This window comes from Mercenaria mercenaria, chromosome 7 (genome assembly GCF_021730395.1).
Source record: "Mercenaria mercenaria strain notata chromosome 7, MADL_Memer_1, whole genome shotgun sequence".
Classification (NCBI taxonomy): Eukaryota; Metazoa; Mollusca; class Bivalvia; order Venerida; family Veneridae; genus Mercenaria; species Mercenaria mercenaria.
In genome coordinates, this window is record NC_069367.1 from 72,884,768 (window position 1) to 72,899,242 (window position 14,475).

General features: G+C 35.4%; 1 protein-coding gene across 1 annotated transcript; it reads right to left on the reverse strand.

Annotated features, from left to right (window-relative positions):
- Positions 1-31: 31 nt before the first annotated feature.
- On the reverse strand, positions 32-7,528 carry LOC123558680 (uncharacterized). Its single transcript, XM_053547275.1, has 5 exons — positions 7,472-7,528; positions 6,521-6,720; positions 3,032-3,213; positions 919-1,022; positions 32-611 (listed from the first exon to the last, which is right to left on the reverse strand). The coding sequence occupies exons 1-5, from the start codon at positions 7,526-7,528 to the stop codon at positions 285-287; spliced, it is 870 nt and encodes a 289-aa protein (XP_053403250.1). The 3' UTR covers positions 32-284.
- Between the last annotated feature and the right edge of the window lie 6,947 nt (positions 7,529-14,475).

Consider the following 14,475-nt stretch of genomic DNA (forward strand, 5'->3'; position numbering starts at 1 on the left):
AACAGACCGGAACCATTTGAACAACTTTGAGAGGACCACCTAAGGATCAATCCTGTGAGGTCTGGTCAAAACCCAGTCTATGGTTTAGGAGGAGATGTCGAAAGAAATTGTTGACAACGGACAAACGCATGCACATACGACAGACACTGAGCATTCACAACAGCTCACCCTGAGCACTTACTGCTCAGGTGAGCTAAAAAAAATATACTCTGATTATATTTTCCATATCAAATGCACATTTGATCAAATTCATGTACAACCTTTAAAGACATTCACTGAAACTTTCAACACAAATTGAAATTATTTATAATAAAGCAATTATAGTTGCTATGTTTGATTCTCTTAATTTTCGTCTCGATGGTCTCTTGTTCAACCTTCTTAACCTTGTCCTCTTCAATTGTTCTGCAATTTCCAGTCAAACAGTCATGGAAGACTTGAACACTAGATACGACTGATGTAGCATCTACATATATACTTTCCTCCCCCCGTTCAATAGTAATGCATCCCAAAACCTTCTCTTCTCTGACAGTTCCTTTTATTATTTTGATCTTATTTATTCCACCAGCTGTATTCTCTAAAATGATTCCTTCGATGAATTCTCCATAGCATTCCTGTAAGTAACCATAATGCTCCCATAGGTTTTTAACATTTTTGCAGGGAAATAACATTAATCACCAAGTACTTTTTCATAAAGTACATGTACATTTGGATTATTACAGAAATGTGAGGTTTGTCGTCAGTTTTGTGCCTTTACCTCCGAAATACAATATTAATGCACTTGAAAGACATCTTGTATTTTTTTTCTATTTATGCAAGTCTGTCACGTATACTTTTCCTATTCAGATGTGTTTGTTATCTGGAATGGTTTTCAAATATCTCCATTTATTATTGAAATTTTGGGTTCAACAGTACACTAACCTCATTTTCAGTCGTATATTTAAGCCATTGTCCATTGTTGATTAGCTCACCGTTTTTGGCTGTCACAGCTGTTCCTTTGACTACATTGTAGTTTCCATCCAGACCTGAAGTAAATAAAAGTTATTTTTTTTATATTTAAAAGAAGCGTTTTGCATAGAAAATATGTTTAATGCATCACATATTTCTGATACCATTGCTCACTCGTTTTTATCAACATTGAAATTATAAATGGAAACTAGAGCTATCACTGAAAGTGATTAATACCCCCACCAGGTACTGGATACAGGAAGGTTTTTTCTTTTCTTTTATTTTTTTAAGTTTGAATCGGATCCATTTAGTAATAACAGAGATATAGTGAAAATGCATCAAAATTAACCTTAAATTCTAAGTGAAAGGGGGCATAATTCAAATAAAGTTGGTGTCAGAGTTATGCACCTTGTGTCACATGATGTGGTTGATAAGGTGGAACATCTATTTTAAGTTTGAATCAAATCCATTTAGTATTAAGTGAGACATAGTGAAAATGCATCAAAATTAACCTTAAATTCTCAGTAAAAGGGGGCATAATTCATGTGAAGTTGGTGTCAGAGTTATGCACCTTGTGTCATTTGACGTGGTTGATAAGGTGGAACATCTATTGTAAGTTTGAATCAAATCCATTCATTAATAACTGAGATATAGTGAAAATACATCAAAATTAACCTTAAATTCTAAGTAAAAAGGGGCATAACTCATGAAAAGTTGGTGTCAGAGTTATGCACCTTCGGTCACATGATGTGGTTGATAAGGTGAAACATCTACTTTAAGTTTGAATCAAATCCATTTAGTAATAACTGAGATATAGTGAAATGCATCCAAATTTACCTCAAATTCTAAGTAAAAGGGGGCATAACTCATGAAAAGTTGGTGTCAGAGTTATGCACCTTGTGTGACATGATGTGGTTGATAAAATGGAACATCTATTTTAAGTTTGAATCAAATCCATTTAGTAATAACTGAGATATAGTGAAAATGCATCAAAATTAACCTTAAATTCTAAGTGAAAGGGGGCATAACTTATGAAAAGTTGGTGTCAGAGTTATGCATCTTGTGTCACATGATGTGGTTGATAAGGTGGATCATTTATTTTAAGTTTGAATCAAATCCATTTAGTAATAACTGAGATAATACATTTCGCGACGGGACGGGACGCGACAAAACTGACTCCTATATACCCCCCAACCCCAAAAAAAATTTTGGTGGGGGTATAATAATATACAGGGATCACACAATTTTGTCTTGATGACAATCCAGGACCTTCAAGCCGACCTAGCCTTTGTTCGCATTTTTTTCCTGTACCATTCTCATCAATCTAAAGGTTATAACAGAATTTCAAGATCTTTCTTTTACATATCCATTGACTTACAGATGCAATTAAAAGGTTCTAACAATATGTTCGATAAATTTCTTTCTAAAATATGCCCTTTCTAAAATTACTTTGCTCAACTGAATCAAAGGGGAAAAAAATGTTTGCACAAAATGTTGTCCTTTTTGAAAAATCTAAATCAACTTTAGTGAAATTATTGATGAAATTACATGTACAACTGACATGGTTGCAATTTTACAAATTAAAGGACTTTTCCTGGATAATTTCGCTGTAAAAGTGTGATGATTGTATAAATCAGCATATTCATTTAGAGTAAGTTATTTTGCAAAAGTAAAAGTAACAGAGGAAAGGATCTCGGTTATACAAAATAGTAAGATAAATACTGTGTTATTAGATAGCCAGAAATTGTCAAAAATGCTTTGCCACTTTTCGGCATTTTTAAAATGTAATATTTTAGAAAATAACATTGAATTTTGACACATGCTATATGACCACAGCAACAAAATAATACAGCAAAAAATCTTGAAAAATTATTTTCAGTCATCTTGTCAAACTACCTCATTAGAGTCCGTTTAATTAATAACTGAAATTAGAAGAGAAATAGATCTTGAAGACAGCTATTCAAATGTGCTCTTACTTCGAATGACTTAAAGGAATAGTTCGTCAAAGGGACAAAACGAGATGGATTAAATAACAGATACTCAAAGAACTGAGTTGTGGAAATGTAGTAAACGTGTAGCTTGCTACCGAGTTGCAATGTATCTAACTCGTCAAGGGGGTTAACAACTGGGCGTTTTCCTTTCCTTCTTTCGAGCTTGGAAATCGTTCCTGCCTGTCTCGGTTTCGAGTCTGCTTGATCTCCGAGGAATTTTGCTACTTTTGATCCTTTCCTGCCAAACATATGCTGCACACTTTCACTCGCCTGTGTCCTGTAAAATTTATTTACAATATCTAAATTAACAATTTATGTCAAGTTGTTGTTCATGTGTCATAAGAAGAAACTTATCTACTTGAAATTTTGTTTTGTTTTGTTTTGTTTTGGGTTTAACGCCGTTTTTCAACAGTATTTCAGTCATGTAACGGTGGGCAGTTAACCTAACCAGTGTTCCTGGATTCTGTACCTGTTCTCCGCAAGTAACTGCCAACTTCCCCACATGAATCAGAGGTGGAGGACGAATGATTTCAGACACAATGTCTTCTATCAAATTGTCACGGAGAACATACGCCCTGCCCGGGGATCGAACTCATGACCCCGCGTTCCGTAGACCGACGCTCTTACCTACTGAGCTAAGCGGGCGGTCTACCTCAAACTGACATATTATATGAATTAATCAACATAAATGGAATTTATGAAATGGAGTTTAGTTGCTTGCAAGTTTTTTATTTGATTTGACCTGATGACCTAGTTTTTGACCCCAAATGACCCATATTAAAAGCTGACCTAGATGCCATCAAGACAAACATTCTGATTAAATCTCATGAGTTCCAAACTTAAAATGTGGTCTCTATAGTGTATAAAATATTTCCCTTTAACCCGACTTGGTGACCTAGTTTTTGACCCCTCCTGATCCAGATTCGCAACTGACCTAAAGATCATCAAGAATAAGATTCTGGCCAGGTTTCATGAAGACAAGGTCATAAGTGTGGCCTCTAGTGTGATCAAGCTTTTCTTTATACTTGACGTGGTGACCTAGGTTTTGACCCCTCCTTACCAAGATTCAAACCTGACTTGGAAGTCATCATGGCAAACATTCTGACCAATTCTCGTGAGTTTCAAACTTTAAACTGTGGCCTGTAAAGTGTTAACAAGCTTTTCTTTATATTTGACCTGGTGACCTAGTTTTTGACCCCACGTGACCCAGACTTGAACTTGACTTGGAAGTCATCAAGACCAATTCTCATGAGTTTCAAACTTAAACTGTGGTCTCTAGTGTGGTAACAAGCTTTCCCTTTGATTTGACCAGATGACCTAGTTTTTGACCCCACATGACCCATATTCGAACTAGGCCTTACGATCATCAAGTTTAACATTCTGACCAAGTTTCATGAAGATATGGTCATAAATGTTGCCTCTAGCATATTACCGAACTTTTCTTTATATTTGATCTGGTGACCTTGTTTCTGAACCCACATAACCCAGATTTCAACTTGACCTAGAGGTCATCGAGACAAACATTCTGATCTATGCTCATGAGTTTCAAACTTAAACTTTGGTCTCTAGAGTGTTTACCAGCTGTTCTTTTGATTTGACCTAATGACCTAGTTTTTGACCCCAGATGACCAAATATCAAACTTTTCCAAGATTTTATTGAAAGTAACATTCTGACCAAGTTTCATTAAGATTTGGCAAAAACTGTGATGTCAAGAGTGTTAACAAGCTTTTCCTTGGATCTGACCTGGTGACCTAGATTTTGACCCTAGATATCCCTATACTGAACTCGTCTAAGATTTTAATGGAGGGTAACATTCTGACCAAGTTTCATTAAGACTGGGCCAAAATTGTGACCTCTAGAGTGTTAATAGTAAAATTGTAGAAAGACGGACAAAGGGCGATCACAAAAGCTCACCCTGTCACTATATGACAGGTAAGCTAAAACATGAGTGAAGACTCCCCCCAATTCTGGTGAACCATGAATCTGGTCTATATCATAGGCATATGATGTCGGGACCCTATCTGTTGCTCCCCACTCCTGCTACGCCAACCTGGCAATTTCATTACTAATATCAAACAAATGTCCGTAATACATAGAATAAAGTTATTTCACTTGTTTGGTATCAAATTGATTACAGTGCTATTTCACCAGAAATAGTGAGTCCCATCCTACTTTAGTTTTACATATACCAAATCCGATTGTACAGTATTCTATATTCTTGCATACCAGACGGAGATTTCCGGTATTTTTACCGGTGCTGGAAAACTCCATCTTACACCCCAGGGTGTAAGATGACGCTCGTGCTTTAAATGACGTATTACGAACTATATATACGTAGAAGATTTATACAGTTATTTAAGGAATAAAAATCCATTACCTTGACAGTACCTCTTTGTTCCCGATACTATATTTCTCGATTCAAAACACTTTATTTTATCAAAAATTCATAATGTTACGCTGCAACTGATAAAACAAAATCGGAACTAAACATTGTTATTTGTCTTTGAAACGTCATGACGTCTTTCCTGTTTACGAACGTTATTTTCCCGCACTTTGTTTAAAAACGCTGCTCTAAGAAATAGTTCTAAAAAGACACCGTTCGATTGGTTTTATCTTTATTATTATTTTGATATCGGTATGCAAGAAAAAGATTCTGTCACAGGTTGTATGTGCAGATGGGAATATCCGGCTCTCTGGTAACTGTTTAAAGGTGGATAATCAGATTTTGGCCATGTAACGGATTTGTTCGAAACTTTAGCATCTGATCATTTACACTCATTTATGTTCACTTAACACTTAATACAAATTAGATTTTCACTGGAGGTATTTTTAAAATTTCATTTTCCTATCCTGGTTGCCAAACCAAGATAGAGTTATTTTATCATAAGTATAAATTTGATAAACATACTTTGCCTAAGGAAATGTATAAATATTAGACATATTGTAATATATTTGTAACATATTTGCATTAAAAATTATGTATTTAGATGGAATTCATTAGAAACGCAAGTTTGAAAAATTATTATTACCTCCCTTTGCCTATCTTGGTTGCGCAACCAAGATAGATTGGAAATAAATGAATTCAGAAGCTACACACAGCTTTTAAACTTGCATTTTGGTTCAGATTGTTCAATAGTTGATATGTCTATCAAATGCAAATGTAAAACTAGACATTGTATCGAAATAAAAAGAAATACCCAGCTTTTTATATACTTTCATATTAAAGGGGAGTAATTACAAAATTTTATAAAAATAATAAAATATACATTTCAAATAGGAATCTAACTCTATGTTATCAGTCTTTTTGTTCCTTAAATAATTCTCTACCAGAATATACAAAAAGTAAAAAATGTCATTAAATGTTATTTAAATGTGATTGACCACCTTTAAGCGGTAACGAGGCTCCAACCTTGTTACCGCCTAAACAGTACACTCGAGACTGGAAATTCCCATGTGCACCTACAACCAGTGAAAGAATCTTATATGCTTTACAGTTTCATTTACTATTACAATGTGCTCAGTACTAAAGTGTGAAAAAATAAAATAGTAAAAACATTTGAGCTGAATCATCAAGACTACATGCCATCTTCCATTATTAGCCAAAATGAATCTGCCACTCATAACATGATTAAGCATCGCTGATTTTGCAAATTGCAAAGCTAGATCCCCGCTCCTCGCTTTTTGATTCTGGTTGAATATCTCATCTCGCACTTGCCCATGCTTCTTCTCAAACCCATCCTCACAATACGCCTTCGGAGGTCCATGGTTGCTTATGTCATCCACCTAAATATATCTCAGAACATTAGTGGGTCTCGTTGACATATTGGCCCATAGGGCCAGGTCCTTTCATATATTTCTTTATATTATGTGTTTATGTTTTCTACATGTAAATTTGATAAAATATGAGTGAACTTCAAACAGTGAACATGCCTTTGTTGGGATTGGCATTGAATGGTTTCTTAATCATATTTTGTACTCTCCATTTCAACACCATCTTGTATTTTTAGTTTGCAGTGTCCTTTTGTTTGACATAGGAGTGTCAACTATATTTCCGAAATAAAAATCAAATCGATATCATGATTTCTAGAGTGTGTGCTTAAGGCTTTCCCTGACCATTTTTATGCCCCCGGCATCTACTGATGTGGGAAGCATATAATGATCCACCTGTGAGTTCGTCAGCTTGTCCGTACGAGGTTAACCAAAGTGTACCATTTCGTCTACCATCAATACCCCATACATTGAAACTCATGCAGATGTTACCTCTGACCATTACCCGTCTTACAATATCACTACACCTCACTTTGACCTTTTCCTAATATTGTACTTAGCACACTTTATAGTGTTAGGGTTAACCTTAGGGAGGCATACTGTGACCCACCTGTCTGTCAAGAAAAGGCTTTCCAGACTTTGAAGTCTAGTTTAATGGGTCCGCCTCAAAAATCTACAAAAAGATGATGCAATACCTGCAATCGGGGGCATCAAGCGTTTATTGAATGCAACTCCTTGTTTTTAACTTAAAAAGATAAGTTTTTACCCTATTAAAATCATCTAATGCTACACCGGGAAATGTCATTGAAAACTCATTATGCATTCTTGTCAGTTTTTGCAGGATGTGCTTTCTCTTACTAGTAGGGTGACAATCGAGTCAAAAGGGCTATATTTTTAAAGTTACCTGGACCCCACACCCTGTACAACAAGATAAGTTATATACCAAAATGTTTGTAATACACTGAAGGTTCAGAAACTACCGGCATAAATTGGCATAAGTGGTGGCATTCTGAGAAATCCAAGATGGCGTCCAAGATGGCCGCCAAAAATTAAAAATATCATTTTTTTGCAATTTTGTGGATCCCTATATTGCACTTAATGATTTTAATTAATTTTTATGTCTTAAATATGCAAGAATACACATTGATATGACCATTTATTGGTAAATTTCGTGATTTTCCATTAATATTGCCAAAATAATAGACAAAATGTTCCCATAAAATGGTAAAATTTAGGGTATGGGATGGCGTTTTTAACAGCAGAACAAAGGTCTGTTTATGAAATTTGAATAGATTTGTTCATGGAAATCAAATGTAACCTTCAGGTAATAAAAATAGCTGCATGACATAAGAAAATAGGTTAAATACTTGAATCCATAAGCTTTCATAAGTGGGTTGGGTAATTTTGCACGCTTTTTAGATATAAATGCGTACACCAGTACATTTTATATTTTTACACAGAAAATGGTCCAATATAAGGCTAAATTTCATTCATATAGGTGGCAATTGGACTTAATGACCTAAAAGTAACAAAACATATTGTATTAAACAAAATTCATTCATATTTATTCATTTTGGATAGAAAACAGATATTAAATATGCTTTTAAAAGCTTTTTATAAACGGATGGATGTGACAGGAAAGGCCGCACCGGCGACAGTAACCATCAGAACAAATCAACACCCTTTACAATATTTGCAAATTTATTTACATAAGATGATTATTAACAATGCATAGATGATATGAAAAAAAAAACAAAAAAAAAAACTGATTATAAGAAAAAAAAATCAAAGTTCAGTATCTCCGGATACAAAAGATCTTACAGTTCCATTCTAAAGTGACGTGTCACAGTTCTTTAATTTAATTGCGAACTTTAAGTAGCACAAACAATATCAAAACGTATCTTGAAATAAAGTCCCTTTAAACCGTGAATACGTTGATTCCGTATTGGCTCCCTATGGTGGTAGGTGATTGCATCCCTGAGCTGACTTCAGAGGATAACAAAAATCAGCGTCTTTGCGGTTTACGGCACAACCATGGGACGAAAGCTCTGCGCTGGGAATATCACATCCAGGCGAGTGAAGACAAGTGAACTTCGGGCATTGTACTTCCGGGTTATGACATCACCAGGTAAAATTGTCTGGCGGAAGAAGCTAAAATATATAACATATGGTAAGCACCATAGCAAAACAAATAAGTCAGGGCATAAAACTGCTCCTTTTGGTACACCATACCTCCGTAGGCTCCCATAAATAATACGTGCTACTTATACAAAACATATGTGCTACTAAGTTCAGACGTCACATGATTAGAATACGTAACTAATTACTTACATTATTACAAAAATTACTTACTTAAAAGACTAAAGTTAAAGTATGAAAAAGATATGAAAAGTTTATGATGAAAATTATAGTAATGGAAATGATAAACTGCAGCCATTATTTACAACTACAAATTAACAAAATTCAATGTAAATCAAACGTTATATGATAGTTGGTATCCATATAATATCAAATGCCATACACTACAACGGACATTAGATGTGCTATAGACTGGCACACAATTTCATATTACAATAATATATTACATACATCGTACTAAACTTGCCATACAGATTTATACATAACAATACAATGCAGTAATGGCGTTCCATAATTAACAAAATGTTTGACGTAAGTTTTTGAAACAGTGCTTTACAATTATCATGTTACAAATTTAACATCTTATATAAATGAAACATTTTAGATTCCTCTTTCTAAATAATTTACAAAAGTCTGAAAAATTTAATAAATTATCCTGACATACCGAAACTAGCCAAAATCATGTGCCGAAAAGTAAATGTTACAGAATTCTGTAGAATGAACAAAAATTTACCAAATAAAAATCGTAATACAAAAATCTAACAAATAAATTTCTTACCTCGATCGAGCATAAATTTCTAGCAAGAAAATAATTCAGACATAGATTCGTCTATAATGTCGAAGGTGGTGTGCGCAAGGCATAACTAGTCCAGTCTATTTAAAGGGTAATGTCCCGCCAAATACTAAATTTCATGGGATTCACGGCCTATGCGTAAACTCTTGACTATTTGTATTTCCACGGGATTCACGATATAGCCGGGGAATCTAACTACTTTGGCGCGGATTTAAATTGACAATTTGAGGCCCATTATAGTGGTTTTGGGGATAAAAACACGAATTACTGAAGTTTATAAAATATCAACTTTCTTATTACTGAACAAAATTTAATGAAATTTACATGGAAATTTAAGTTATGAAATACAGAAAAATATGAGAGGTACTTCATGCGTGAAATCTGACATTTACCTAAATAACTCAAAAATTTACAAAAAGATGATGCAATACCTGCATTTACACTACAGATAAAATAAGGCCCGTATGTCAATTTGTGACACACGTCCCCCCTTAAAAAGAAAATTTATAATTTTCTTAAATTAAAGCAAAATGACATACTGAAAATAGCAAACACAAAAGAAAACACACTCTGTTACTATCTGTACATCATACAATATAGCCACCTGTCTACACTCTACTTAAATAATCTGCACCTACATTTTCTCTACCAGGAATTGCTCTAATACTGATCCCATATGGCTGTAAGTCCAATGCCCATCTCATCAGCCTGGAGTTGCTAAGTTTCGCTTTATTCAAATAAGTGAACGGCTGATGATCTGTCTCTAATACAAAGTCTTTACCGAACAAATACCGGTGAAACTTAGCTACTGTCCATACTATTGCTAAACACTCCTTCTCTATCACTGAGTACTTTTGCTCCCTAGGTAGCAATTTCCTACTAGCATACGCTACAGGTATGGCTTCCGGATATCTAGTAGCATAATCTACCATAGTCAAAATGTACCTGTTTTTCCTATCAGTCATAGGTTCGATCGGACCAACGATGTCGACAGCAACTCTCTTAAACGGAGTATCAATCAAAGGCATTTTTCCTAACGGAACTTTACTTACTCTACCCTTAGCTATAGTACGTTGACAAATACTACATGACTGACAGTACCTCCTAACCTCTGCCATTACTCCTGGCCAGTAAAATTCGCCTAATACCCTATCACTAGTTTTCCTTACACCTAAATGCCCTGACAGTAACGAAACATGTGCAACTTTCATCACAGTTTCTCTAAGACATTTAGGTACAATCGCCCTAGTTTCTACTGCTGACGCTAAACTACTAAACTGAGGTTCTACAGCTCCCTCTACATTACCAATTATAGCATCATTGGTAGGATTATCTACAACCAACGCCTCTACTGTACCCTTGAAATACGGACAAATAATATCTATTCTAGCTACATCTAGCCTATGTTCACTCCCATCTATGTACTTACATCTACGGGTTTTCTCTAAAAACTGACTTGCTTCTACTAAGTCCCGTTTCACTATCACACATGTACAACCTGTATCCCGCATAGCGATTACATCCCTACCATTACAAGTACCGGGTTTTGTAGGACATGTACTTACACTAAGCATACCTAGCCCGCCCGCTTAGCTCAATAGGTAAGAGCGTTAGTCTACGGATCTCGGGGTCGCGAGTTCGATCCTCGGGCGGGGCGTATGTTCTCCGTGACTATTTGATAAACGACATTGTGTCTGATATCATTAGTCCTCCACCTCTGATTCATGTGGGGAAGTTGGCAGTTACTTGCGGAGAACAGGTTTGTACTGGTACAGAATCCAGGAACACTGGTTAGGTTAACTGCCCGCCGTTACATGACTGAAATACTGTTGAAAAACGGCGTTAAACCCAAAACAAACAAACAAAACTAAGCATACCTAACTCCTCAACATCACTGAGTTCTATAATACTATTTCCACTCTCTGACCTACTTGACTTACTCCTATCTCTATCTCTATTTCTTCCTCTACCTCTACTCCTAGATCGGTCACGGCCTCTACCTTTATTTCTATTTTCCTTACTATTTCTATTCTCCCCTTTACTACTTTCCTGTTCTACCTCTACCTCTACCTCTGCTGCTGCATTAGCACTGTTACCGTATTTTCTGCTCCTACAGTAATATGAACTATACCCTATTCGACCACAATTAGTACACTTCAGTACACCAAAGGGTTGATAACCTCTACCTCTATTTGCAACATTGCTACTACCTCTATTACTAGTGCCTAAATTACGACTACTAGGATACTGTCTCTGAGGTATTTCATATGGTTTATGGCTTCGGTCCTTATTGGTTCGATTCACGACATACTTGGGACCTCCACGAGTCTTTGCAAACAAATCTGCATCTTCTGCTACATCCTTAGCTTTAACTAACCTCTTACTACTCAAATTCTGGTATAGTTCTCTATTACATACATCTATAAATTGGTCCCTAAGTATAAAATCTAATAATCCTTCGTACGTTTTCTCTACCTTACTCAATCTAAGCCAACCATCTAAATATCTACTTATTCTGGCTAGAAACATCACAAAGGTCTCATTATCCCGAGGCCTTTCAGTTCTAAACTTTTTCTTATAGCCATCGTCAGTGAGTTCGAACTGACGTAGCAAAGCGGCTTTCAGTTTATCATAATCCTTCCTATCTTCCAACGGAAGCCTATCAAAAACCTTTCTTGCCGTACCCTTTAGAAGGAACGGTAAGTTAAGTGACCATATCTCTTTATCCCAATCCTGCGCAACAGCGTACGTTTCGTACACATTCAAATACGCATCCATGGAATCAATTTTCTCATCAAAGGGAGACATCTTAACCTTTACCTTTTTCTTACTCATCTTTTCTAAGTCTGTCTTAAACTTATGCTCTGTTTCTAATTTCCTACTTTCTGCTTCCTTCCTCCTTCTCTGTTTCTAACTTCCTAGCTAACATTAACTTCTCCTTTTCCATTTCTAACTTATCCTGTTCTAACTTACGTCCGCATTCTAACTTATCTAATTCTAACTTACGTTCATACTCTATCTTTTCTTTCTGCAACCTAATTTCTAACTCTAATCTTTCCCTATCTCTTTCTCTCTCTGCTTCTAACCTATCTTTCTCTGCCTCTAATCTACTATGTCGTTCCTCACGTTCCCTAGCCTGCTCTTCCTTAACAAAGTTACGTAACTCCTCTCCTTCATAACCTAACTCCTTTCCTACCTTCGTTAACTCTACTACACTAGTCATGTTTAAATGAGTACACTACGTTAACACTATATAACACTACGCACTACAGCTACTATAACAACCTGAGACACTAAATAAACAATCGTGAGGGGAATACTAGACTACACTAGTTTACATGAAGGCTCTAACAGTCACCACTGGAGCCAAAACAAAATAATTTACTCTACGTATATACTACACAAAACGTCCTCACTAAAATAATACACTAAGTTGCGCAACAGTACTATGTGTCAATCAAGGTTGCATAGTCAACAATCAACAATGTACAGTGATAGTAGGCTGTAACAATACCCTAGCCTTATCAAATATCAATCAACTATAACTAGTGTTATTAACAAAGCGCGATAACTGTGGCCTTTATTTACTAATTCCGGATTAACCCATAACAATGAAACAGGGAATCAGGTGGACACATTATATGACAAATATCTTATATCGCAAAACCAATGCAAGTTGCGGCGTGGTCTAGTGGTTAACACGTATGATTTGTAAGCTAACGGTGCTGGTTCGAATACAGGACGAGCTACGTTTTTTTTTCCAACATGTTTTTTACCTGGAGAAGGAATTCATGTAAAACTATTTATATCATGATTTTCTCGTGCACTTATACCGAGTACCTATTGAAATTTTTCAGAGGATCTCTTATTAGAATAGACATTGAATCTATATACATTGCAATAATAATTAAACAAATACATAAATAAAAAGAATGAAAGAAAAATACAAACGACGATATAAGCAAAAACCTGCAAAATAGAATAAGTAAAATCATTTAAAAAAGAAGGGCTCGAGCCTACACCATACAAACATAAAAAGAATAGATGTCCGACACACTATCCACTAGACTACAAATCTGTTCTGGAATTAATAAAGGATCGTATTTAGAGTTAAGAATACTACAATATACAAACTAGAAAATGCTTTTGTAAAAAAGCGCATGTCTCCCCCAATGCAAAGTCCTATAGGCAAGAAGTTAATAGGGGTCTGTTAAACACAGACACACATGGAAGGTAAGAAACAATTGTTAATCATAGACACGCACTGAAGGTAAGAAACAATTCTTAAACACAGTAAAACATAGAAGGTAAGAGACAATTGTTAATCACAGACACACAAGGAAGTTAAAAAACATTTGTTAATCACAGACAAACATGGAAGTTAAAAAACAGTTGTTAAACACAGACACACATTGAAGTTAAAAAACAGTTGTTAATCACAGAAAAACATGGAAGTTAAAAACACTTGTTAAACACAGACACACATGGAAGTTAAAAAAAAGTTGTTAATCACAGACACACATGGAAGTTAAGAAACAGTTGTTAAACACAGACACACATGGAAGTTAAAAAAAAAAGTTGTTAATCACAGACACACATGGAAGTTAAGAAACAATTGTTAAACACAGACACACATGGAAGGTAAGAGACTGTTGTTAATCAAAAACACACATGGAAGTTAAAAAACAGTTGTTAATCAAAAGCACACATGGAAGTTAAAAAAACAGTTGTTAAACACAGACACACATGGAAGTTAAAAAAAAGTTGTTAATCGCAGACACACATGGAAGTTAAGAAACAATCGTTAATCACAGACATGGAAGTTAAGAGACAATTGT